This window comes from Heterocephalus glaber, unplaced genomic scaffold, assembly GCF_053883595.1.
Source record: "Heterocephalus glaber isolate CG9 unplaced genomic scaffold, H.glaber_assembly_v1.0 deba00001429, whole genome shotgun sequence".
Classification (NCBI taxonomy): domain Eukaryota; kingdom Metazoa; phylum Chordata; class Mammalia; order Rodentia; family Bathyergidae; genus Heterocephalus; species Heterocephalus glaber.
The window spans coordinates 17,087,319-17,113,709 of NW_028258294.1; the positions used below are offsets into that span (position 1 = coordinate 17,087,319).

The window sequence follows — 26,391 nt, forward strand, 5'->3', positions numbered from 1 at the left end:
CAGAAGAAGGGAGGTGAAGGAAGAGGGAAAGAGTTGAAGATAAATCATACTATGGAAGGTGTGAAAATATAGCAATGACTGTAAAGTTGGTCAGGTATGGATTGGGAAGCACTGTAATAGAAAAAAGAACAAGGATTTTGGATAACGGAGATAGTGAAATGTTATAGGATCTCGGAAAATAGGCTATAAAGCTAGAGTACTATGAGACATGAAATTTTCTAGGTTATGTCGCTGATCCTCAGGAACATTCTGAAGGTTCCACCAAAACTCTGCCATTTCTATTCTGTGATAAAGTTGGAGAGTCTTTTAAATCCATTGGGGAGAACATTCAAAATGGAAAATCCTGTGCTCGCTTCGGCAGCACATACACAGAATGGAAGATCCTAACGGAGTCTAGGTTCAGCCTTAGAGAGTTTGCCATTTTCCAAAGCAAGCATACTATAGAAAACAGTGACTGCACCACGGGTCAGAGTATTGTCAGCTCTTTCTTCTAGCTCCACCAGTAAGCGGATGTGTGATTTGTAAGAAAGTCCTAATTGCTAAAGTTTAGGAGGTTACTGAAGGTAAACCTAAAATATAAAGAACAGAAAGTTGAGGTGTAAGACTGAAAAAAATTTTTTTTGCTTAAATTCTTTTATTGGTACATTTTAGGTATACAATACATTTAACATTTATCATTGGGTATTTGTACCTGTAAATGATGTATCTTGGTTCTTATTTTTCCCTATTCCGTGCCTTCCCTTCACCACCTCCACCCTTCCCTATTTACAAAGCCTTTGTTTCCATTTTTTCCTTTTCTCATAATTTTTCCTTTCCCTTCTAAACACTCAAAAATTTTTAATCTTCTGGGAGAGGATATATTCATTCAATAAATATTTACTGAGAACTTCCCTAAGCCAGGCATTTCTGTAGACATATTTAAGACTTAGGTGCTTCCCTTAACTGAGGGAAAATAAATCTCTACTCAAGAAGTTACAAAATACTGTGAGTGGTCTAATTAAGTAAATTATTATAAAGTGTCCAGCATGTTGCCTTGGTGATCAATTTTGCTCAAGCATGTTGGCCAAAAAACTTTAGGGAGGAGGTAATATTTAGGTAGGCTTTAAACTTGACAAATATTGATCTAAATATTAACATTTATCAAAGGAAAAGATGAATAACATTGATGGAAAACAAGCTGTTTTTAGATATGCACTGAAGTAGAAACATGTTTAGTTTCAACAGTTACGGACATATTTTATTATGCTTTTGAAAAGTTGCATCTAGAAATAAAATCCATGATTCCCAGGCAGTATTGGACAGGATGTGGTGAAGTAAAAAAATAGTTAGAGAGTTAAGCTGTTTTATTTTCATTCAAACCATTTGTCTATACTTTTAAAAGTTTTATAGATCCTACCAGTGACACAAATATGGGAAAAGGGAATCACTAATATTACTGTGCTTCCATGGATTCTTATTCCATTGCTAGCAACCTCACATTAACCAGTCGCTTTAGGATCTGGAGAACAATAAACCTGGCAAATTTATACAGTCAATTTTAGAGCTGGAAAGGACTTCAGTGTTTTCATTTTATAGATAAGAAAACTAATGCCCAGAAAATGTTGGTGACTTATTCATGTCATACAGGTAGTGAGTGACAGGGCCCAGAGTCAACTTACATTACTTAATGACAGGTCATTAAGATGACCCAAAACATCTACTTGATGGACAGAATTTTCTTACTTCTTGTAAGAGACCTCAATATGCTGGATATCTATAAAGTTATGAACCAATGAAGCATTGGTTGCTTCATTCAGATATTCAAGTGTGAAGTCAATAACAACAATAAAGAGAGAAAAATCCAAGCAAGAACCAAAATGAAAAAGTAAATTAGGAGTGTTACAGTGTCACAGTGTTACAGAATAAGACAGTATATTATTGAAGAAAGCATTAAAATTACCTCCAAGGACCATCCCAGCCTGACAGCATTTTCTAAGGCGACATGCTGGGCAATTTTTTCTGCGGATTTTATCAACAATGCAGTCATTTCTTCCAGCACATAGATAGTTGTGCTGCCCTAAAAAATTAAAAAGTAAAAATTACTCACAGTATCTAAAGACTACTGGATATTTTACACAGTGACAACTGAAGCAGAGGACAGATGCACATCAGCAAGTGCATGACTCTTAGCTGGCCTCTTGCTGGGCATCACTGAGCGTTGTGATGCTCCAAACCTGCTCAATATTTTACCTGTGTCTTCAAATGATAAATGTTAAAAAATTAAACATTTATGAGGTGTGATTGAAAAATATCACAAGGACACACGGCCATTAATTCACCTCAAAATACTCTCCCTCACTTTGAACACACTTATTCCATCATTCTTGTCACTTTCTGAAGAAGTTCTGGAAGTCTTCTTGTGTCTTTATCATGGCTGCCTCAGTATCCTGCCTTGATTCAAAATGTTTACCTTTCGTGGTCATTTTGACCGTTTGGACCACCTGTAAGTCTCACAGTGTCCAGAGAATAATAGGGATGAGGACACAGCATAATGATTTTACAAACCTGCCTTTCCATTGGCTGGCACTCAGCAGCAGCTTTCATTGTATTTTTTATCACACCTAGTAAAGACACTCACGAAAGAGGTCTTCCAAAACTGCTTCAAAAAGTGGCAACTGTCTTCAAAGTAAGAGAATTTTGAGGGAGGTTAATGGTAGTATGTCTTTTACTATAATAATTTTTTAAAATTTAAATATTCATCATATGTTTTAATCACCTTTCATATTTATACATTTCAACATATATAAATGAGGAAACTATAGTTATCAAGTAGAATGCAATTCTTATATGTCTTGCAGAAAAATAAAGAGCTTAGGGGTCCAACATTTAAAGTTTGAAGGGAAAGGAAAACTTTGGATAACTGAGAGCTATGATATGAAATCACCTTCATACCTTGAGGGGTTGGCCCAACTGATAGCACTGGGGACTGCTCTTAACAGACTGGAATGTCTGTAAGAAATGTGAAAATTTAGTCCATTCCAAGTTATGATCATTTCTTTCTTTTTTTTTTTTTTGAGACAGGGCCTCGCTTTGTAGTTCAGGCTGGCCTTAAAACTCACTGTGTAGCTCAGGCTGGCCTCAAACTTGCGGTGATTCTCCTGGCTCAGCCTCCCGAGTGCTGGGATTACAGGCATGCATCACCATACCTGGCTAGTTATGATCATTTTTAACACTAAATGTCAGACCATTAAGACTGCAAAGTGGATACATCATCCTGCAAGCAAAATGTAGGGGTACAGCTGAAGATTATCTTCTCTGTAAAATTGTTTGTCCAAAGAAATGTTGCAGCTAGGCAGTGCCAACTAAAGCTGACCAACGTAATTTTTCATGGGCCCCAGGCACTGCCTCTGCACCACTATACTTGGCCAGGACTCACAGCCACCAAGAAGGCCAGAGCCTCCTGAGCCTTCTTGAAGAAAGGGCTACTCCTCTCATGCCATCAGATACTGGCTGAATATTTATTCACCTGGCTGGTAAAAAAACTTCAGGCACAAATGCACAGGCTGAAAATACTAAACTGTTAAACTTTGGGATTAAAAATTCAATGTAATCAATTGCTACCACTTTTCTTCAGGTAACAGCTCTTAGTTTATATACTGGTTTTGAAAAACACATCCACATCCAGGTCCACCTGCTCACTCCTTTTTTTTTGGTACCGAAAATCAAACTCGGGTCCTTGCACCTGTGCAGCAGGCAGCAAAACCACTGAACTAAATCCCTGGTCCTCACTCCTTATTTTTATGTCTCAAGCTGTACACTGTTGCTTCTGTTCAGTCTAACATAACACTGTTGATATGAAACACTACACCTCACTCTATTAAACAATGCAGAGCATTCCACTTTCAAACAGAGAGAGATCACAATTTTTCATGATTTTTGAAAAGAAGAGGGAACTATGTAGAAAAATGACAGGAGAAATGAATCTGTATGTCCAACAGGCAGAGGAATAAAATTTGGAGTCAGCACAGTATGACCCATTGTGGGCTTGAGACATGAGCTGGTGGTATGTATAGTGCTATGAAAAATAAGTAAACACAGAAAATTTCTATATGATTCCATTAATATAAAGTTTCAAAATATCAAAACCAATCTATGATGTTCAAAGTTGGGTTAGTGTTTACTTTTAGGGAATGTTCGGAAGGAATAAAATGGGGCTTATGGGATCTTAATGGTTTTTAAATTTTTTGATCTGGTGAGAATAACATGGTTCCATTTACTCAGTGATAATTCATAAACTCTGTATGTCATTTGAGTGTTTTCTGAAAATATTTGTCAAAAAAAGTTTCTTTTGTATTTTTAAATGGTTTCAACTAAAAGGATAACCCTAGAGGGCACTGTGATCCTACAAAATCTGTATAGGGACAATCTCTGAAGTCCAGAGGTTAAGGGGCAATGTCAGAAATGGCCAGAGATTAGAGGCATCCCTGCATTACAGGGTTAGAGTTGGAGCTTCCCAGAGAAACATTTCCATGAACCCCCCCACAACACCCCACTGAAGGAAGCATACACTATAATCATCCGCCAAACACAGAACTCCAGTGACAATCACATCCACCTGCTGTGTACAGCTGTGCACCTCCCTCTTGACCCTTTTTCCCACCCCTGGCCCTGAAAGATCACAGGGAGCTGCTAGTGGGCCCAGGGTGTGTACTTGGGAGTAAACAGAGAAGGAGTTGACCTCGTGCATTCTCCTCCTGCTGGCTTCAAGCCCCGTGCAGTGTATGCTGAACTGGGGCAAAGGAGAAATCTGAAATTTGATGGGAGTTTGAAATTTTGATACAATGCTGGTCTGCACATTCTGATTATTGAGAAGAGACTGTTCTTCTGATTAAACGCTATGGTCCTGGCCTAGGATTTCAAGCCAAGGATGCTAGAACTAGCCTACAGCTTTATTTTTACAAGTTATGCTGGTGTCAGTATTCAGAAAAAATAACACACACACACACACACACACACACACATATATATATACACATATATATGGAAAAATTATGTAATTAGTTTGCTCTTACTAGAAATATAAATATAAACCAGAAAGTGTCAACTGGAGGCAATCTTGTACCCTTCCCCATCGATTTTCAGGATATTCACAGTTCCTGGAGACAGTTTTGACTTACATGACTAGGAGGTAGAAAGGTACTGAGGAAAAATCAGGAATGATACCAAACATCCATTCTACAATGCACAAGACAGCTTTGACAACAAAGAATTACCTGACCCAAGATGTCTATAGTGTGACAGAGAAATCTTAGTATAAATTCCTGATTCCCTCACTTTAAAAAAAAAAATGTGTTTGTTAAGTCTGTCTACTGAAAATGTCCAGAAGTAAAGACAATGCTAGGAGCAACAGACACTATGGTTCAGATTGTCATGTCTAATATTATCATCCCAAATTAACCAATCCTTGTAGAAATGGCTGATCAAGGACTAGGCAGAAAATGTATAATTTGAGCCTGAGGTCTTGCTATAACAGATTATGTGATTTTGTTGGGGGCTAATAAAATCGTGTCACAGCCACACTGATTCCATGGTGTGATTGTGGTTTGTGCACTCCAAAACTCACGGAAAAATTCAATCCTCACTGTGACAAAGTGCAGGGTTGGATAAGGTGGGACCTATAGCAGGTGATTAGGGTTATGTCTGCAAGCATGAATTAATCTACCCACATGACTGATACATTAACAGATTAATGAGTTAATGGGCTAACGCAGAAGTGGACCTGTTAGAAAAAGTCTGTTGTTCAAGGTCTCTCTCGTGCTTCTGGTCTCACCATGTGATGTCCTGTGCTGCCTCAGGACTCTGGCACTAAGGCCATCATTAAATGCAGCCCCTCAACCTTGAACTAGAAATGTGAGCCAAAATAGACCTCTTTCCTTGGGAATTTACTCAGCCTGTGTTATTGTGTTGTTAGCAACAGAAAATGAGCTAATCTACTGACCAGAGATTAAACAATTTGAACAAAGAATTAGCTCAAGTGATTAAAACAAATTGAATATATAAAAAGTCATGGGAACATAATGATATTTAAGAAAGAAAAGAATAGGAGAAAGAAGCAAATTTCACTGTGAACCACTGGAGGTTGCTAAGGTACAAATCCGGTACTCTGAAAACTGATAACCAAAGATAAATAATTAAACCCTTTTAAGCCTTCCATTATAAACTGTATTTTAAGAATACCAAATTGCCATGTGGAAGAAAGAAAAACTATAAAAAACTATGTAGAGCCAATAAAATCGGAAGGGATAATAAAAGTAGAAAATCATCCTTTTGTGATCCCTAATAAATGTCCACCACTTGTGAAGTCTGAAAAGATGATTAAAATACTCCATTTTACAACTACCTATCTGTGTGAGGTCGCATTTTCTTCATATAATCTAACCAAAACAACAGATTGAATGTAGATGTAGATACGAGAATCCAGATGTCTTCTATTAAGACAGACAATAAAATGACTTCTAAAATTATAAAATAATGCATTCTTGTCACTAAGGTTTTCAGTTTGGAAAGTTAATATCTAATGGCTCTGCTATTTTTTCAAATGAGAGAATCAAAGTTTAAAAAAATTACCAGTTTTAATTTCTAATATAGTAAATATTGGCAGACATAATCCACATATACAAAAGGTCTTTGAGTTCTCAGTATTTTTTAAGTAAATGGGTTATGAGACCAAAGTGTTCAATTATTGTGAAAATGTTTAACCTAATTATATGGTTAAAAAGTTGACAGGGCCGGGGATTTAGCTCAGTGGTTCCGCTGCCTTCCTCACAAGTGGAAGGACCCGGGTTCGATCCCGGGTACCAAAAAATCCCAAAAAACAAAACAAAAAAAAGTCAGATAAATCTAGATTGTAGGAGTTTCTAAAAAAAGTTGATCTGGACTCTTCAACAATGTCAAAGTCGAGGTTGGGGGAGAGGAAAGAGAAAGAGAGATGGGGGAGAGGACAGAGAGAGAGAGAGATTTTTAGATCAAAGGAAACCAAGTAGAATTGAGAAACGTTCACCAAGAGAAATACATAGACCTTGACTGGATCCTGAATGAAAAAATAAATCTATATAGGATATTTGAAGAAATTTTAATAGTGACTGAATATCAGAAAAATTATTTCATCAGTATTAAATTTGAGAGTGTGATGATAATGCAATTATGACAGAGACTGTTCTTGTCTGTGGAACATAAATTTTTAAGTCTTGAGGGGTGAAATGTCATGTGTCTACAATTAGTTTCAAATACTTGAGTACAGAAGTTTATTATATCATTCTTTCAAATTTTCTGTGTGTTTTCTAGAAGCCAAACTATTCTAGATTTGTTTTTGTTGTTGTTGTGTTTTGAGGAAGGGTCCTGCTATGTAGTTCAGGCTCGCCCTGAAATCACTATGTTGCCCAGGCTGGCCTCAAACTCTCAGCAATCCCCCTGCCTCAGTCTCCTGGGTGCACCACCACACCTGGGCAGAAGCCAAAATATTCTGAAGATGCACACAGATTGAGATAGTTTTTCACACTAGTCAATCAGGAGCTGGTTGTATAAAACTGGAATGAAATGGAGAGCAAGGAATATCCATCAGAGTATGAAAGAAAACTAGACAATAATGAACCAGTTAGTTTTAAAGTATCCCTGAGATAGGACCTAAGAGTTTTTAAAAAAATAAAAGTGAAGGATAAAAAAGTGTAAGGGGAGGGGAAGAAGGAAGGAAAACAAAAACGTATTGAGCATATACTAGAAATTTAACTGGTTAGTTTATGTAACCCTGTAACAAAGCATATAATACGAAAGTAATTTGATTTTCCCGAAGAAAACCTAGTAAGCTGCTTGGAACTACCTGAGGATAGAGCAGAGCTAATGAGTCTTGGGCTAGGAACTCATGTGGCGCAGAATATGCCAAATGGAGATCATAGACATGGGCACTGGGCACCTGATAGGACTACATGACACCTAACAGGGGTGCTGGGAGAGGTTCAGTGTATGGCAGGCAGCAGAGAAGAGAATGGCAACTCTTGTCTCTCATACCAAAAAGCTACCAAACTTCAAACATAATCTACCCCACAAGCACAAATTTGAATCAGCAGCAAGTACTTCAGAACAGGATTGGCATATCCCTAAACTCTTGCATAGGTAAGAATGTATGCTGTCTTCACCCAAGAATAGCAACTCAACTTAATCCAATTCTTATCAATCTTAGCATTTAGGGGATATCTAATGACAGCTCAATTTTTTATTTCTTGGAAGTGAACCAGTTTTCTTTGGTCCTACTTTCATGTAGGGTAATTTATTTTTAAGGAAAATCCTTAAAAATTTCCAATAAATTCAAAGATTAACTTTTTGATTACTTTTAATGTACAAAATAAGTGCTTTAACTATTATCTGTCTACTATCTATTAGTCTACAACCTTGAATACAATACTTAATTTCTTGGTGTACCATTTATAAAATAGTTCAAATGTTGTTTTAAGGATTAATTACAATAATGTAAATAAAGCCTATAGCATCATTACAGACAGAATAAATGCTTACTAGGTAGTAATTATTACAGTTCAATAAACAAGTATTTATTGACAATCTACCATACAGCAACATTGTTCGAGGTGTTGATGCATGATACAATGTAAAATAGATTCCAGAGGGTTATCTTCTATAATAAACGAATGCACTTGCTGGATTTATTTTTCAGTTTCTTTTTCCAAAACACTCATTTTTATGGGTTAGACATCTATACTCTATTCATCATATTTGTTATCAAAGTCCAAAACAATGACATCATGTGCTTTAGAGTCAAACTTTCATACAAATCCAGTTCCATTAGTATCTGCACCATGAGAAAATTATCTAATCAGTCTGTTTTCTGTCCTATAATATACACAATGATAAACATTATATAAGGCTGTCATGTTGATTATAAGAGCTAAATTAAAGAAATGTATCATAACTGGTACATAATAAAAACAATAAATCATAGCTTGCATCAGTTTGCCATTTTTCCTTCATTCTAAAGTAACCCTTCAAATATGAACTGTATATAACTGGTTTTATTTTCTGCTCTTTATGGATTCCAATATAGATTTTAACTCCATTACTACAGTTTGGATCTTACTGTCTTATTTCTTTAATCTCATCCATCCAATACCTTCCTCTCATCTATTTCTTTCCTTACAACATTCATTCTTGTTTCTCAGACAGTTTTTTTTAAATGATAACTCAAAGCAGATTTACTTATCCATGTATTTCTTCTGTTTCTTTCAGGAAGCAAGTTTTAAGAATACTTTTCCTAGAGCAAGTGTGCTTATTACTGGCAGGAGTGTTAAAGTAGACAATGGGACAACTCTCTAGTAGGGAAAAAGGACTGCTCAATGAGAGGCTGGCCAACACAAAAGAGCGGTATGCTTTAGGACATACACTAGTGCTGGAAGCAGAATGAGCTAAATAAGTAGGAAATGCCAGGAAAGGAAATTAGAGGAAAGAGCCAGCCACCAAGATACTGAGCCATGGCTTGGGTTGTCCGAGCATGCCAGTCAGGATAGAACTGACTGAGGCAGGAAGAACAACAGTAAAAAGTTATATCAGAGTGCAACAGTCTGAGACTGTGTTAAGCCTCAGAGAACAAGCTTTGATTTTCTCTGAATGAATATGGTGCCACTGGAGAGTTTCAAGAAGAGAAGTGAATGATCTGACTTACATTTTAATAGAATCCTTTAGGCATATTATATTAGGATGAAAATAGAATCTAGGAGGCAAGGGCAAGAATGAAACAATCAAGAGTCTGTCATAGTAAATCCAAAGGGAGGCCAGGGAGTTAGCTCAGTGGTTCTGCCGTCTGCCCTGCAAGCACAAGAACCTGAGTTCGATCCCCAGTACCGTACCAAAACAAAACATAATAAATCCAAAGGGGGATAATAGTGGCTTGAACCAAAGTGGTCAGTGGAGGTGGTGGTGAGGGGCCAGATTCTGGATGTACTCAGAAGCGACAGCTAACTGGTTTATAGAATTCACTTGGTGACACATTCAAATCCCTAATCTTTATAGGAAATTAAGCACTCCATGGTGCCGGCCAAAGTTATTTGTTCTTTCTTCTCTTCATTTCCCTTAAATTTCTGCCTATTTGTGAACCAGCTTCTCATTCATCTTTCCTGAAACTAGCTCTCTTCTTTCTAAACACAACAATCCTCTGCCTCTCTTCCAAACTCTCTCTAAATTGGTCACGTGTCTTTTAACTTGTAAAACACCAAACTGTATGCAGTGCTTGACTAGATAGACCTGACACCTACAACTATTTAGCTAACCTATAGGCATTCAGAAAATGTAAAAAAGTATATACTATGTACACACAAAATTTTTAAAAACCTCACAGTTGTTTGACAACTCATACCAACAAGAAAGCTTAAGACAGGTATATAAAATATGAAAAATGTATAAAACTATGTGTAAACAAGGTGGTTAAAATCATTATGTTACTCTAATGAAAGATTATAACATTTTATATACATGTAGTTAATTTTTCCCTCATATTCATGTATTCTATTTTTCTTCTTTAGTACTGAAATGTTGAAATTCTCAATCTTCAACTTCATTATATTTTTCAAGACTCTGCTTTAGGTGTCCTGAGATTCTGTTATAGTTCTTCAAAGTCTCCCAACCTCACATGGAATTGGCTTTAAAAAATAATTATATGGATAAATAATTATAAATATATGACTATAAATAATCATAGTTTCTTGATTGTTATTTAGTTTAGGTCTAGGCCTACATATGTTTAAGACTGGGCTAACAACACACTTTTAAGCCTTTTCTGATAAATCATTTAATCAATTTTTACTTCCACATCTTCAAACAGTGTCAAATGGTATAGTGCAGTGCGAGTATTTTAGTTTAGTTTAGTTTTTTGGTTTTTTTTTTTTTGGTACCGAGGATTGAACTCAGGACCTTGTGCTTGCAAGGCAGGCTCTGGAACCACTGAGCTAAATCCTCGGCCCTAGAGTATTTTAGTTTTTGAAATTGGGCAGAACTGGGTTTGATAACTAGCTTCTGAATGGCTGAATGATTTTAGGACTACCACCTTTTCTCATTTCTACCCTTAATCTTACAAAAGCAGATAGCAGTAACTTCTAAAAAACTCCTTAACAGAGAATTCAAGGAGGCAATGAATACAGTACAAAAGGTCTACTTATAGTGCCTGGTATATAAGAAGAACATAAAAATGTTACTGACCATCCTCCCCCTATGTCCTTCCTAATTTTTTTAGAATTCTTCTTGGAGGATGGAGCCCTACTGGTAGCGGCAATGGTCCACTAGCCCTATACACTAACTGTGGTGCTTTCGGGACTGAAAAGTTGCTTTTTCTCAGTAAGGAACTCCTTCTTGATCCAGATCATAGAGTATTTTAAATAGTCTTAGATCTGGCCTCCCTCGCACAACCTTTCATCCATCTTTCCCATGGTTTATAGAATTAACTTTCTTAGAAACAAAGCTGACCATGTCACCTTCCAGCTTAAAGATTCTGGCTCCCCAGTTTGTGAAACACTTTAAGAATCATCTGTACAGCTCATTTAAATGTAGATTTCTGAGCCCCTCTGTAGATATTTTAATTTGGAATGTCTGGGGTGAGGTTCAGCATTCTTCATCTTAAACCAGGATGATCCCAAGGGATTCTGAAGCAAATAGTTTGAAGATCAAAGAACACTGTCTCACCAGGCAAAATCCAAAGTAGATGAGAAGCTAACTCTTGTACTTACTCATTTGAGATGGTCAGTACTGTAAAGGTATTGGGTAGACAGTTTGATATACAAATCTGGAGTTCAGGGGGAAGTCTAAGCTGGAGATAGAAAGTTGGGAGTGATCAACATATAGGTGATCTATCTGAAATCACAAGACTGAATCAGTTCACTAAGGAAGTAGATATATAAACAGAAAGGAATGGGTCCAAATACCATACTGAGTTCTGGGCCCCAGAGATTGAAAGCTAGAGAAAAGGAACATGACAGGGAGCCAGTGAGGAAATTAAGAGTGTAGTATCCTGGGGCCAGGGATTTAGCTCAGTGGTTTTGCTGCCTGCTGTGCAAGCGCAAGGACCTGAATTTGATCCCCGGTACCAAAAAAGAAAAAAGTCAGGAAGATGGAGTGACAAATTGGCAAATATATCAATAGGTCTAGCACATGGGACTGAGAAGCACTCATCAGGTTTAGCAATGAGGTAACCTTGACAAGAGAGGTTTCAGTGGAGTGACAGAGGCAGAACACTGGTTGAATTAGATGTAAGAGAGAATGAGAAAAGAAAAAAGAGTTTTGCTGCAAAAGGGGCAGAAAAATTACTGGCGGCTAAAGTGCCAGTAAAATCAATAGGCATCTTTTAAGACGGACAATGTTTGCAGGCTGAGGGGAGTGATCCAATAGAGAGGGGGAAATGATTTAAGGGTGTCGCTGGTGCCTACCCTTGAGTGGGCGGGAGTAGTCTGGATTGGTACCCCAGGGAGGGCTGGCTTTCAGTGGAGAAGGAAAAATGGATTCTGGTTCAGGTGCTGCATGAGTACAAGGATACAACCTAAAACTTCAGGAAGTTTCCTCAGAAAATTAGGAAGCAAGGCCATCAGCTGAAAGGGACGGAGATTGCTGGAAGGCTGAGGAGACAAGAGAAGGTATACAGTGGCCACCCAGATCTCACCGGGAGGGAGTAGACTACAGGGCAGATTAGTCAAGATATTCATTTTTAATCCCACATCCCAATTACAGAATTTCTTTTCCCTAGAAATTCAGCTAGCAAATTTCTACCCTCCATAATATCAGTCAGGTTTCAAGACAAATAATTAGAACAAAGGGACATTGGATAATAGATGAGACATAATGTAATGGTTAAAAGAAGGTTCTCTAGGCTTTGATCTCAGGTCTACCATTTATTTGCTATTTACCTCTGCAATTAATTTAACCTTTTTGTGCTTCATCTAATATTTAGCTTTATTAAGTATGTTCAGAACCTATCAGGACATCATTTATCAAGTTAGAAAAATTCTATTTCCAAGTATTTGTACGCAGCTATGAAACTTTTGATTTTGGGAGGGTGGTACTGGGGATTGAATTCAACATTTTCACTGAAGTCGATCCTCAATCCTTTATTTTGTTGTATTTTTACAATTTGAGATGGTGTTTCACTAAGTAACTAAATTGTCCAGGTTGGACTGGAATTTGAAACTTTTTGTTTTTTTGTTTTTGTTACCAGGGATCGAACTTGGGACGTTGCACTTCCGAGGCAGGTAGCAGAACCACTGAGCTAAATCTCCGGCCCTGGACCAGAATTTGTAATCCTCCTGACTCAGCCTCCTAGAGTGCTGGAGTTATAGGAATGCACCAATATGCCCAACTATACTTTTGATCTTTTTTGGTATTTTCATATCAAATCAAATAACAATAGAATCATTCCAAACGCTGTTTTTAAAAATTCTCTCTACAAGAGGGAATTGCTTTCTTTTTTTCTATCAAACATACTGTCTTTAGCTTGAAGGGAACCACATAACCTAATGTTTGAAAAGCTTTTGGATATTGAAATTGTGAGAGGAATTATAGTCCTATGTGTGTTCTTGGCTCCACCTGATCAGGCTGGATTCTGTAATTCCTAATGGAAGGTGATCTCAAGCTTTTTTCTTCAATTGCCCATCACAAGTTTCATCCTTCGTTAGCATCTTTCAATATTCTAGGTCAAGTGGCAGATGTGGCTATTAGGTAGGTAGCACTAGGCAGAGTCAGTGTGGAGGAAAGTCAGGTGCCAAGTTCATGTGCAATCGATAGCTCCTCAGTAACCACTGTTGTCCTTTATTATCTGTGGGGGACTGGCTCCAGGACCACTTTCAGACACCAAAATCTAAAGATGCTCAAGTCCCTTATATAAAATGGTGTAATATTTGCATATAAGCTACACACATCTTCCCATATACTTTAAATTATGTCCTGATTACCTATAATATCTAGACAATGCAAATAATTATATAAATAGTTGTCATGGTGCATTGGTTAGGAAATGACGATGAAAAAACATTTCTATGGCTTTGGCATAACTCATCAAAATGTTCTTATGTCACTAGCTGTAGAGCAGAATTGTTTTTGTTTAAATTTGGTTCCTTCTTCTTGGTATTATGCTTGTCAAAGGAAGGAATTACATATATATTCATCTTTGTAGTACCAGTACAAGAAACTTTTAAATGTGGTAAGTATAAATCCACATGTATGGAGTGGATAATTTGATGAATCAAATCATTCTGGCAGAAGGAAGGAAGATAATTAGCTCATTTAGAGCTGTATCAAAAGACTTAAACATAATCTAGAAAGAAGTGAAGGGTAACACCAAGGAGACAAGTGCATCAAATGCTTATTCAAGTAATGAATGGTATAATTAGTAATACCTAGACAAGAGGATTTTCATTTTGTGAATTATAGTTAGAACTACACATACATACCAGTAATCAAGTCATTGTATGTAAAAGGTAATGTGAAGTAATGACATCTATGAAATGTGACACCATGTATTAACATAACCCAAACAACATATTACACACACACACACATAAAAATTGAGGTAAAGGATTTAAAAATTGTATGGAAGTGAAAACATTAGTGATACAGAATAGAATGGAGTTAAGCTTCATTGGTAATGTTTTAATTTTTGAAAGGAGAATGTACTGTTATATTACTTGTATAATCAAATTCCAGGGCTCAGTGGCCAAAGCAAAAACGTAACTGTTGACACCAGCATGGATGCTGGGTGCTCCTGCTTCCCCAATGGCTCTTGCAGAGGTGTGACTATTCAGACTCTGAAGGAGCACTAATAATCTGAGGATGCTACATAACCAAATACTGAACAGATGATAGCAAATGCTCTCATTGTAGCTACTTCTTTTTTAGTATAGTAGAAGATTACTTCAATGTGTTGTAATGTAAATTTGTTCTTAAAACTGGTTTATTATTCATGTTAAACATTAAATTAAGAAAAGTGCAGGTTGAGAAGAAATTGGCTGAAGTTTTGAAATGAAGTCTAGTGAATCACTACATACTTAATTTTAGAGTAATAGGAAAACTGCCAAAGGGTAGACTCTTTTGGAAAGTAAATTAAATAAGACGATTGGTAAAATATCTTCTTAAAAGACCAACTACTAATCAAATAAATTATAGTGGAACAGGATAATTTTGTGAACTACCAAAGAAAGAGAAAGCATTATAGCAATCTAAAGACAGGAAAAGTAATTTATTCAAGTTGTTAACAAAGAAATTGTATGTTTAATATTGCTTTTTCAGAATCCATATCAAGAACTATGTTACTGAATCAGTTTTCCCTGTTAACTTTGATACCAAGTATATATTCAACTGCTGAAAGAACAACTTATTCATGAAAATATTTCATTTCTTTTCAATTTCCTCTGTGGCCTATTTATAATAATAGCTCTAATTCTGAATTTCCATACTATATCCAGCTTCTGACTGGGGTGAAGGTAAGGTGTCAATTCTCTAGTTGTCCACACTTGCACAATCTAATAACTTAATCATATCTTCAATTAGTTATGTCCTTATAGCTTGGTAAAATGTCCCTCACCCACAATTATAAGCTCCACTACAGCAATGGCCAGCCAGGTCTGTTGTATTTTATTGTACTTTCACCAGCACCTAGCACAGTACATAGACATTAATACCCAAACTAATTTAGTTAAGGTAATTAATTCATAAAAATTAATACGTGAATAAGAATGACGATAATATAACACAATTAAAAAATCATCAATACCTACAGAGCCTGTCTTCTAAATAGCACATCTTAACTATATTTGTTTAACCACATTACATCAAATGTATGTCTATAAATATTGTCAGAGTACCGTATCCAAAGAATAAGAGTGTAGCATTATCAGTTATGATATCTGTTTCATGTAGCAAATAAATGTTTACTGAATGTCTAGTGTTTTCCTAGCACTGAACTGGCCATAATGCATACAGAGATAAACCAATGAAAAATGTCTTTTTCTTTCACAGTACTGGTTCATCAGCCTGAATTTGTAGGAAAGGCAGGCCATTTCATCTCGAAAAACATTAAGTAATTCTTGACCACTTCCTCGTTCACTCCAACCCTACAAGTCTTGGTAAAGGAATTCAATGGATTATTCAACCAACTGCCTTTTCAGCTAACACATTTTAAATAGTTCAGTTAGGTTAAGAAAAATTCCTTCTCTATTTCCTCAGTAGTATCTTTTTTCTCTACCTCTCTCTCTCACTCTTCTGTGCCATACATACCAAGTGAAACTGAGTTTTCTGAGTGACTTTATAGCTTCTCTCATTTCCCACTCCTAACTTGGAAGAGAGGTGAAGAAAATGGCTCTCAGCCCTTGATTTTGTCTTCTTACTGCCACCCTACATATGAAGCTAATATAATCCACCCACTGAAATCACATACTTCTCATTCTCCTTTAGGATTCACTTTACCTTTCTAGATGCATCATCACCTGGAAACATGTTTGATCACATTTCCTGTTATGAGAAAGGAATCATGGCATTTGATAGCAGAGATCACACCATCTGAGTTTGAGTCTTGACTCTATACTTCCTAACTGTGATTAAAACAGCTTAAGATCCTAGTTAGCAAAGTGGGAGAAATAATCATAGTTATGTTATAAGGATTAAATGAATTGAGATTTATAAACTACTTAGTCACTGGCACATAGAACGTACTTTATAATGCCATTTCTATCATTAATGTCCCTGATAACATTAATATTCAAATTGTTTCCAATGACTGTCCATTTCTGGCCATACTGACATCTACACAGAGATCTACCCTGAACCAGCTCATCACCCAGCTCTGCTTTACTCTGAGATTTCAAACTTGGTATTTCTCTAACTATAAAGGTCCTTCTACTTATTTTTCTCTTTCCTGAAAACTCCTGGAAACTTCTATTCTCTTGGTTTCAGCCAATGATTCTCTCTCAATTCACCCAAACATTAGCAATTCAACTTTCCAACCTTTAACTTTCACAATTTTCTAAATGAATATTCAACTCCTATTCAATGTAATCTTAATTTATGTAACTTTCTTGAATATGTATACTTAAAGCCCTCCTCAATACCTGGAGATCTTACTTGTTCTTAAATAAGCACATGAGAATCACATCATCCATGGAACCACATATTCCAACCCACAAACACCTCTCCACTGCACAAACACACAAACGACACAAATCTCTTATACATTAAAGAACCACTTACCTGGGGATTTAATAAGAATCTTTATTTAAATATCTTATGTGCATACATGTTACTTCACCAAATCTATTATAAGTTCCTTGAAGGTAAAAGGGAGACCACTGGAATAAAAAATATGTGAGGCATTCTTTTAAATGCCTTGCATATATGTACTAATTTAATCTTCATATGAACTCTAAAAAGTATCAAATGTTATTATCATCATTGTATGTAAGAGGGAGATGCATTCAGGGAAAGAGCATCTTCAGCATAAATCTAAATGTAGGAGGTGTATAATAAATGCTGAATAAATGAAATTTCTCAGAGTGTTATAACTTTGCCCTAGCTTCATGAGTGATTTTTCAATATCTATCTAAAGTACTTCTTTGTAAATATTGCTGAATAAGATGCTTTCTTTCTATTATTCAAGACTAAAATAGGACCAGGCCAACAATAGAAATTCTACAAATACCTTCTAAGGGTAAGCTGGGAAATATATTTTATAGTTTTTGGATGCTATTCTAATGATGACATGAAAACATTTATATTTTGTAGTTGGAGTGCTCTTTATTCTATATATCCATTTTATGAAGGAACTTCTGCGAATTAAGTGGCACATATCTACACATATCACTTTTGATCTATAAGCTTTGTAATTTCAAAATATCTAGCCTACTTTTACTACGAATCATCTACTAACCAAATGTGTGATTTTTAGGAATTCAGATTTATGTCTTTGAGATTTGCTTATCTGTAAAAAGGAGGTAAGTTCTAATAAAATGACCTTTTGGAGATTCTAAAGGGATTACCCACTTGTAAAATTATAGTATCTTAAGGCGGTGATAAGAATGGAGGGATTCATAAGGCAGAAGGGAATGGTGCAGAAGTCAAAGCTAGAAGAAATGGCAACTCCAATCCCTGGAAAACCAACTTTCCCACACCTCTATAACTTACATCTGTAACTGGCTACATCACATCCACAGCAAAGCTCTGGTCACTTCACTTGCCCTTTGTCCTCAAGTGCCCTCTTTTAACAGTGCCTCAATTAATTTAAAATGCAATTAAACCTCTTAAAGACAAACACATTAAATATCAATTAAATATGTTAATATGTAAATTATAAAAATATACAAAGCACATTTTTTATTAAGAACTCCTTTGAAATCCCCTTATAATGAAAATTTTCCACTTCCTCCCTTGCTGCTTATTAAGTCAAAAGCTTGTGAAATCAGAAAACTTCAGAAACAATAAATTAAAAAGTTGACAATCAAGTCTAGTTCCTTGTCCAAGTATGATACCAGCACTTCATTTCAGCTTGTTATAAAATACATTTATGATAATAATCAAATGTAAAATGATCTATAAATGTTTTCTATCTTCAAATATAAATGTTTTGCTTTTTAATAGAGTTTAGTGTAAGTGGAAAGGGAAATTTAAAATGTTTATGAAAGTTAAATTCTAAAATACATTAATCAAGTCAATCCAAAATCATTTGATAAATATGTAATTTAAATGAGTTTTAAAATGTGCACATTTTACTTAAAGCAATACTTTAGAAATTACATTACTGTGATGCTCACAATTTTCATTTCTTTTAAACATTTTACTTCTATCTTCTTACATACATAAAAATATACTAAACAAAAAGAATTAAGACTTTTGTTTGAAATTACCATTGCATAAATATTCATGTAGGGAAAAGATAAAATCATGTACAAAATTAATAACTGCACCTTATACATATTTTGTATATATATGTACATTAATGTATATGTGTGTTATATATTTAACTACATCATATATATGTGCTATATATGCACATGCATATATAACTCATATAAATATACATATGCATATATAATTTCAACTAATAGCACTTTTATTCAAAATTTTAGATTATTTTACATATATAGTAGATTTGTATTTCAAATATTGAAACGAAGTTGTTCTTAAAAGTCCACTAGTTAGTGAATAACAGTAGCACTGTCCTGAAGATTATGACTTGTGTTGACTACTGAAAGTGTTAGAACATGAAATTATGATACAACCACATCCACTGTTGAGTATTATAGTAAATATTATTGTTATGATGTCATTCTACATCTTAAGTTATAGGGAAATGTCACCATTTCTTAGACGCTATAAAAGACAATTAATATTAGATGGTCTCCTTTGACAATCAAACCAATAATAGAGAATCAGGAAAAAGAAGCCTACCTTCCATTGCCCTTTTAAAGAAGACTTTACAGCTCCCACAGGTAAGGACACCATAATGACAGCCTGATGCTTCATCCCCACAGATGAGACAAATCTTCTGAGGCAATGACTCAAAGCTGTACTGAGGGCTTTGGCTGGCTTCTGAATCCGGCCTTGAAACACAAGACAAAGTACTCCATTTATTTTTAGGTGCATTACTATCTATTATTAAAGATTTCTTAGACCAGCACTGACAAAGTGAGAGGAGATTTTAAAAATTGCACGATATTTTAACATACACACTTGGAACTTGATATAATACAATACACACACACACATTTGGAACTTGATATAATACTGAACTTCATATAATAGACCACCTGTAATTAGGCCCACTAGACTTGCTAAGTATTAGCCTTCATCAGTAGTACCAACATAGAAAAACAGCAATGAGTGCAGCACTTATGTTCAGAAAGGCTAATGTCTGTCAATCAGTTAAACAGAAATTTTTCTACAGCAGTCCTTATATCGAAATTTAGACTTTGACAAATGAAATATTGCGGCCTTTCTGTATGCTAGATAACAACGTGGTTTGGTTTTAAGAGTTCAATCAGCAATGCCTATTTTGAGTTTTGAAAAAAATCATGTAATGATTGTTTATTTAGATATATATGTGTTGTGTGACTGCAGTGCTCTATACACTGTTTTGCCTATTCACAGCACGAAAGGCTACTAACAACATTCCTTTTCTTTTACATTGCATTACTTCAGTATGTAATCTAAAACGTTCTTGAGACTATATATGACAAAAGTTGTAGGGAATCCAGAACAATATTAGACTACAAGGCACTGCAGGGATTGATGTTTAAATCCTCAATAAATATATCACATTTAAAATTAATTTTAGTTTTGAGATTCACATGAACTCGAGCGATGACCAAATCCCGATAAGGTCTTTCCGCTTTGGGTTCTGTCCCCCCGACCCTTCAAGTCTCACCCCTTACTGGAGGACGGTGCCCTAGTCCCTCTCCTATGCAGATACTCCCGTAAATATCCAAGAAAGAAGCATGTTCCATAGCACCCAACTCCTCTCTCCGTTTCCACTCCGTGGGGCAACAGCGCATCTATCATGACGTTGCGCTTTTAAATCAGGCTTGGTCCTGATTCGGAATCTAGCAGCTTCGGGGAGTGTTTTTTTTTTTTGTTTTTTTTTAATGCTTTCTGGGAGGCAAGCTCTAAAAATAGCACATTCTGTGCCGCCTTTGTGTCCCCCTTTTAAGGAGAAAAGGGAAGCAGGAGATGAACGGCCCCCGCGCCCGTCCGGGTCGCCCACCCCCTCGCGGCCTCGGGCGCAGGGCCGGGCGAGCTCACCTCAGGTAGTTGAGATAGGGCGGGTAGACCTGCGGCAGGCCGTCCTTGAGCACGGCGGCCTGGTAGCCGAGCTGCGGGAGCCCGTTGAGGCCGAGCGGCGGGTAGAGCGCGGGGGCGGCAGGCGCGGTGGCAGCCGCGGCGGGGGGCAGCGCGTCCCGGGGGAGCAGGCAGGCGGCGGCCGCGGGCTTGCAGGGCAGCGGCGCGAAGGGGCCCTGCTGGGGCGGCGCGCCTTCGGCTTTGTACAGGATGCACTCCAGGGTCGACCCTGACGGCGACGCGGACGAGACGGCGACGCCGGCCGCTGTGGCCCCTGCGCCCGCCTCCCCGGGTCTGGACGAGGGCGCCCGCGGCGGCGGCGGCGCGAAGTCCGGGAAGGCGGCGGGGTTGGGGCTGGGCCCCGGGTACTGGCGTGGGGAGCGCGCGGCGGCCTCCGCGCCCTCCTCCTCCTTGATCTTCAGGGCCGGCGGCTGGAAGTCGCCGTACAGAGGGAACGCATCCTCCTTGGGCTCGGCGTCGGGCGGGTAGGGGCAGTCGGGGAACTCGCAGCAGGGGACCGGGGTGACCGCGGACGAGGGCGAGCCGCGCGGCGGGGCGAAGGCGCTGGGCCCGGGGGCCCCGCCGTCGCAGCTCTCTCCCTCCAGCAGCTGGCGGGTGCGCGCGGCCAGGAAGGCATGGTTGAGCGGGAGGATGGGCACGTGGATGAAATCCACCACTGCGGTGGCCAGTGGGGAGCGCCCGGGCGCCGCCGGCGTGTCCTGCTCCGCCACCGCACCCCTGGCCCCCGAGAAGCGGGAATCTTCCTTGGGGACGTGGGTGACGCTTCCTGGGGCCGCTCCAGGTGAGGCGGCTGCGACTCTTCCTCCGGCCACGGTGCCTCCCAGAGCCGAAGGTTTGCTGCCTTTCGGAAGCGGGACTGCTGAGCCGTCGGACTCGGAGCCTTCCTCGTCCACCTCCACCGCAGCCGGCGGAGGAGGCAGCTTCGCTGCGGCCCCTGCCCAGTGGGGGCCCCCAGGGGTCGGGAGCAGCAGCTGCCCGGACGGCGGCACCCCTGTGGGCAGCACCTTGGGGGCCGCTCCCACCCCGGAACCGCCTCCAGCCTTGCTTTCCGGCCGGCTCATGAGCGGGGACAACACCCCCCTGGTGGCAGGGGCACCCCGAGGGTCTTCTGCAAGCTCTGGGCCGAACAAGCACCAAGGGCTGATGGCCCCGCAGGCAGGAGGGCTGGTGCGGCTCTGCCTGGACCCCGGGGGCGCCAGAAGCGTGTCCAGGACACTGTCCAGCAGCCCGCCGTCTTTTTCGGGGGCTCTAGAGCTGCTGCTTCCTGCACCCCCTACTGCTGCTGCTCCGGAGTACGCGCCCCCCACGTTTAACAGCGACTGCTGCTCTTGCGCCTTCCCGCCGAGGGGGTCCTGTCCCTGGCAGAGACGAGGGAAGAGCAGACCGTCCAGGGAGATGGGTATGGCTGCGGCCCCCGTCGAGGCGTCCGTAGAGGTCTGGCTCGCCTGGAAGGGACCAGCGTCCGGGCGCCCCAGCAGGGGTGGCCCGACCTCGGTGGGGGAGGGCCTGCCGCACGCCGCGTGGGGAGCCCGGGGATCCTTTGCCTTCAGCTCAGTCATGACGACCTGAACTCCCCTTTTCTCCTCCCCTGTCTCTAGGGAGGAGGGAAAGGGGAAGTAGGAGGGGGTGTCGGTAATATAGGGGCAGAGGGAGGAGAAAATGGGTGTTGAATTTGGCCGGACCCGGGGGATCTCCACCTCCTGAGTCTGGAGGGGCGGTGCTGGTCAGCGCCTGCCTTTGCTCTCCATCCTGTGGTCAGAGGAAGGGTGGCGGTCGTCTGTCCCCGAGGCAGATGAGGAGGGCAGGAAAAGGTGTTTGTAGGGATTGGCTCCTAGCAGAGTTCTCCGAGAGAGTTAGTTCTCCCGCTCCGTCTGTGGACAGGAGACGCAGAGTACTCACAAATCTGGCACTGGAGTGGCTGCTGCTGGTGCTGCTAAAGCAGATTACACGCGGCTCTATCTTCCGACTTTCGCTCTGGCTTCAAACCCCAGGCACGCTGTGCAGTTCTCAATCCCTGACCTCGTTCAGAGGTTAGCTCTGCTTTTCTCACTAAAGCCCAGGGGGCTGGTTGGACCTTTCAGGACAGCTGATCCTCAGTGGTACTTCTGCCGGCTCCCCTCAGCACTCGACAGTCTCCTCTGCAGCTCTCACAGTTCAGTCCTGGAGAACGAGCTGCCTCAGACTGAGATCCCATTCAAATGCCAAGGGAAGCTAGTTTTCGTGAAGAATGCCATCCACAGGGGAGAGTCCTCACTCAATACTACAAGGCTTAACCTGAGTAGTAACAACCCTAGTCGGGCTCCACAGCTTTCTAGCAACGCCTCTGCCTCCTCCCTCAAAGGAAGCCCGCCCAAAGCCCCTCCCCACCCCAATTACGGACCAGATCTGAAACTCAGGAGTAGGTATTCCAATCCACTAGCTTGAATTCCACTCTGAATATAGCTGGTGCTGCCTTAGATGGAAGCTCATAAGCATGCCACATTTTGTACTATCAACTAAGATTTGTGTCAATTAAATAGGAAAATGAATAGATTAGATAGAAAACAAAATTTTTGTCACCATTTCAGGACTTCAGCTTTATAAAAATTTAATATAAAAGACATTTTGCTGCATGATGTTTTAGAATAAACGTATCAAGAGTGATCTTAAATATTTTAAGAAATTCTTTCCCTGTGACAGTGAATGCTGGACTTCAACTTGGAATCACCTTGCTTCAGCCTCCTAGAGTGCTGGGATAACAGGTGTGCATGACCACTGTGGTTCTCCTCTTGGAAAGTGCCCAACATGATTTAGCAGTTTGAGAGTGGCAGATAATTGGTAACACTTCTCTACCTGTATGGAGACTTTGGATGTTCTATGCCATACTTTGATAGTTCTAAGGAATGCATTCTAATTCTTAGTAAATACCCATTTCAGGAAAGTTTCCTTTAGCTCTGGTTTATGTCCTATACTACAACATAAGATCCCCAGTAGAGAATGAACAGTATTCTCTCCTCTCAGTATTCTTATTCTTAAAAATAGTTATCTTTCAACTTTCAAAATTTATGAAGACTCTGTGGAGAGAGGGGAAAATATCATGATAGATATTTCAGCTAGAGAGCCATAAACTAAAATGTTTGGGCTAAACCAAAGTCACTGGGTATCTTCACATCATTTTAAATATGTTCAAATTCATTAATTAATCAGTCGTTAATCATGTAATCATTTGGAGAGTTCCTTTTAGGGTGTCAAGGTCAAGGTATGCTAATGCCTCACAGTTTCTCTCACTCAGGTGTGGAGGATACAAAGGAAAATTCCCAGACTTCAGGATGCTTGGAGCTTCCAGGGGTAAGGAGCCTACATCCCTGCATCAACTCGGGAGGGCCCACATGAATGAGAAATAAGCAAGTTAGATCACTGGGTTTTGGAGTTGATTGTTCTAACAGTTAATTAACTCACTAGTTTTAGATATGTAAGGTTTAGGTAGGTACAAAGGGCTACAGAGTATTCCAGGAGGCATCTAATAAGAAAATACAGTGTGGGAATTATAAGGGGACTATTATGGATGGAGCATGGAGTTAGAGTGGGAAGAAAATAGATAAGGTTAGAAAAATTACCTAATTTATTATTATTATTATTGTTATTTTTTTCAGACTTTTTCCAGTCCATCTTAAAAACACTTGACATGCCTTACTGAGTTATAATTCAGGTACTATACAGTTCACTCACTCAGAGCATACAATTCAGTTGTTTTTTTTAAGCATATTTACAGTTGTGTGATCATCACTATTGCCAATTTCAGAACATTTATAGAACTCTAAAAAAAATCATACCCATTACAGTAATTCCCCACTTCCCTACAATTCTCTTGGCACCTATCAATCTACTTTTTGTCTCTGTGGATTGAGGTATATTGCACATTAATATCATGGAATCATACCATTTCCGGTCTTTTTGACTGGCTTCTTTCACTTAGCATGTTTTCAAGATTCATCCATGTTGTACATGCATGCACATACATGTACATATATAATTACATCATTGCTTTTATTGCCAATATTTCTTTGTGTAGATATATTGCATTTATTCATCAGTTGTTGAACTTTTTATTTTTTCAATTTTTTGGCTGTTATGAAAAATGCTGTTATGCACATTCATGTACAAGTTTTGGTGCACGCATGTGTATTTCTCTTGGGTAAATGCCTGGGACTGCAATTGCTGGGTCACATGGTAACTCAAGGCTTTTAACTTTTTGAGGAACTGCCAGACTTTTTTCAAAGTAATTGTACATTTTATAATTTCATCAATAGTGCATGAATGTTAGAATTTCTCCACATTTTTGGCATGTCTTTTTTACTATATATCTCTTAGTGGTACCTCATTGTGATTTTAGTTTTTATTTCCCTAATGGCTACTGCCATAGAATCTGTAGAATTGGAAGAATCTAGACAACTTTGGGAGGTAGTCTTCTAAACCCTTTACATGTTTTCACAGTCGCATGAAATAGGTACTATTATCTCCATTTTGTTGTTGGAAAACTGAGGCAGAGTGACTCAATACAGTATTATAAAAATAGTAAGAGAGCCAACTTTGAACCCAAGCAATCAAATGTTAGATGATAAATGTTAGATGGTTTTGAATTTGATTTTAGCTTGCTGCCATAAAATTAATTCTTAGCCTAATTTTTAATGTGAAAAACTATTTAGCTTAATTTTTATTGGTTACAAAAATTCTTTCAAGCCATATTATCTGACTATGTTGTTTCCATAAGACTTTAAAAAAATCTTTAAATGGAGGGGCCGGGGATTTAGCTCAGGGGTTTAAATGGGAAAAAACAGTAAAGATTCCCAGCATGTTCCAATACATCATTACACTGTGAAACTTGGTGCTGGGTGATTGACATGCCTGGCACAGAAACTTCCCAAATACTATATGAATCTCTGAGTGAGACAAAATTCACTGGTTAAATTCAAGTGTGATGGGGTAAATATATTCCCAACAACTATTTCTTTAGAAGAAAAGTTAAACCTGGAACTTATTTTTTCCCTAGTTTAAAAAAAGTAAGCTTTATTAAGTTACACTTGTCATACAATAAAGCACATATATTTAAACTGTACAGTTTGTTAATAAGATGTACATATTAAACTGTACAATTTATTAAATTACATACATGTATGTATGTCAAACATATGTATGCTATCACCACAAACAAGATGGCACACATAACCCTGGCCTCCAAAAGTGTGCTTTTATTTTTTTAAATGTGTGCTTATGCTACTTTTTAATTTCTTTCTTATCCCCTCCCTGCACTACTACTACTGGTCCCCTTGCAACCACTAATCTGCTTTCTGTCACTATGTTCTAGGGTTTAAAGAGTCACATCTGGTTTAATAAACATCATCATAAATTTTACACACTATATATATATTCTTAAGATCTAATGTTTCTCTGTACATTTTTAATAGCCTTCCTTTTAGAATATTTTAGGTTTATAGAAGAGCTAAGCAGATAATAGGAAATGATGTGGCCTTTGTAAAAAGTCTCCTCCATTAT

The 26,391-nt window shown here is 38.7% G+C and overlaps 1 protein-coding gene and 1 long non-coding RNA gene across 7 annotated transcripts in view; one reads left to right on the forward strand and one right to left on the reverse strand.

Annotated features, from left to right (window-relative positions):
• Pgr (progesterone receptor) overlaps nucleotides 1-23,233 on the reverse strand; it is a 64,323-nt gene extending 41,090 nt beyond the window's left edge. The window contains exons 1-3 of one of the 2 annotated variants that reach the window (XM_004870806.3): nucleotides 20,803-23,233; nucleotides 19,453-19,604; nucleotides 1,940-2,056 (exon numbers count right to left, since the gene is read on the reverse strand). In XM_004870806.3, coding sequence (XP_004870863.2) covers nucleotides 1,940-2,056; nucleotides 19,453-19,604; nucleotides 20,803-22,418 — 1,885 coding nt within the window. In that variant the 5' untranslated portion in view covers nucleotides 22,419-23,233. Of the gene's footprint in view, nucleotides 1-1,939; nucleotides 2,057-19,452; nucleotides 19,605-20,428; nucleotides 20,563-20,802 lie in introns of those variants that run through there. The other variant, XM_087212317.1, reaches the window with a different exon arrangement.
• Nucleotides 20,635-26,391, forward strand: part of LOC147827898 (uncharacterized) — a 33,220-nt gene continuing 27,463 nt past the window's right edge. Inside the window, exons 1-3 of one of the 5 annotated variants that reach the window (XR_015451632.1) lie at nucleotides 20,635-20,807; nucleotides 24,131-24,186; nucleotides 24,492-24,547. This is a non-coding gene — a long non-coding RNA (uncharacterized LOC147827898). Of the gene's footprint in view, nucleotides 20,808-23,538; nucleotides 24,187-24,491; nucleotides 24,548-26,391 lie in introns of all 5 variants that reach the window. The other 4 variants (XR_015451630.1, XR_015451631.1, XR_015451629.1 and 1 more) reach the window with 4 other exon arrangements.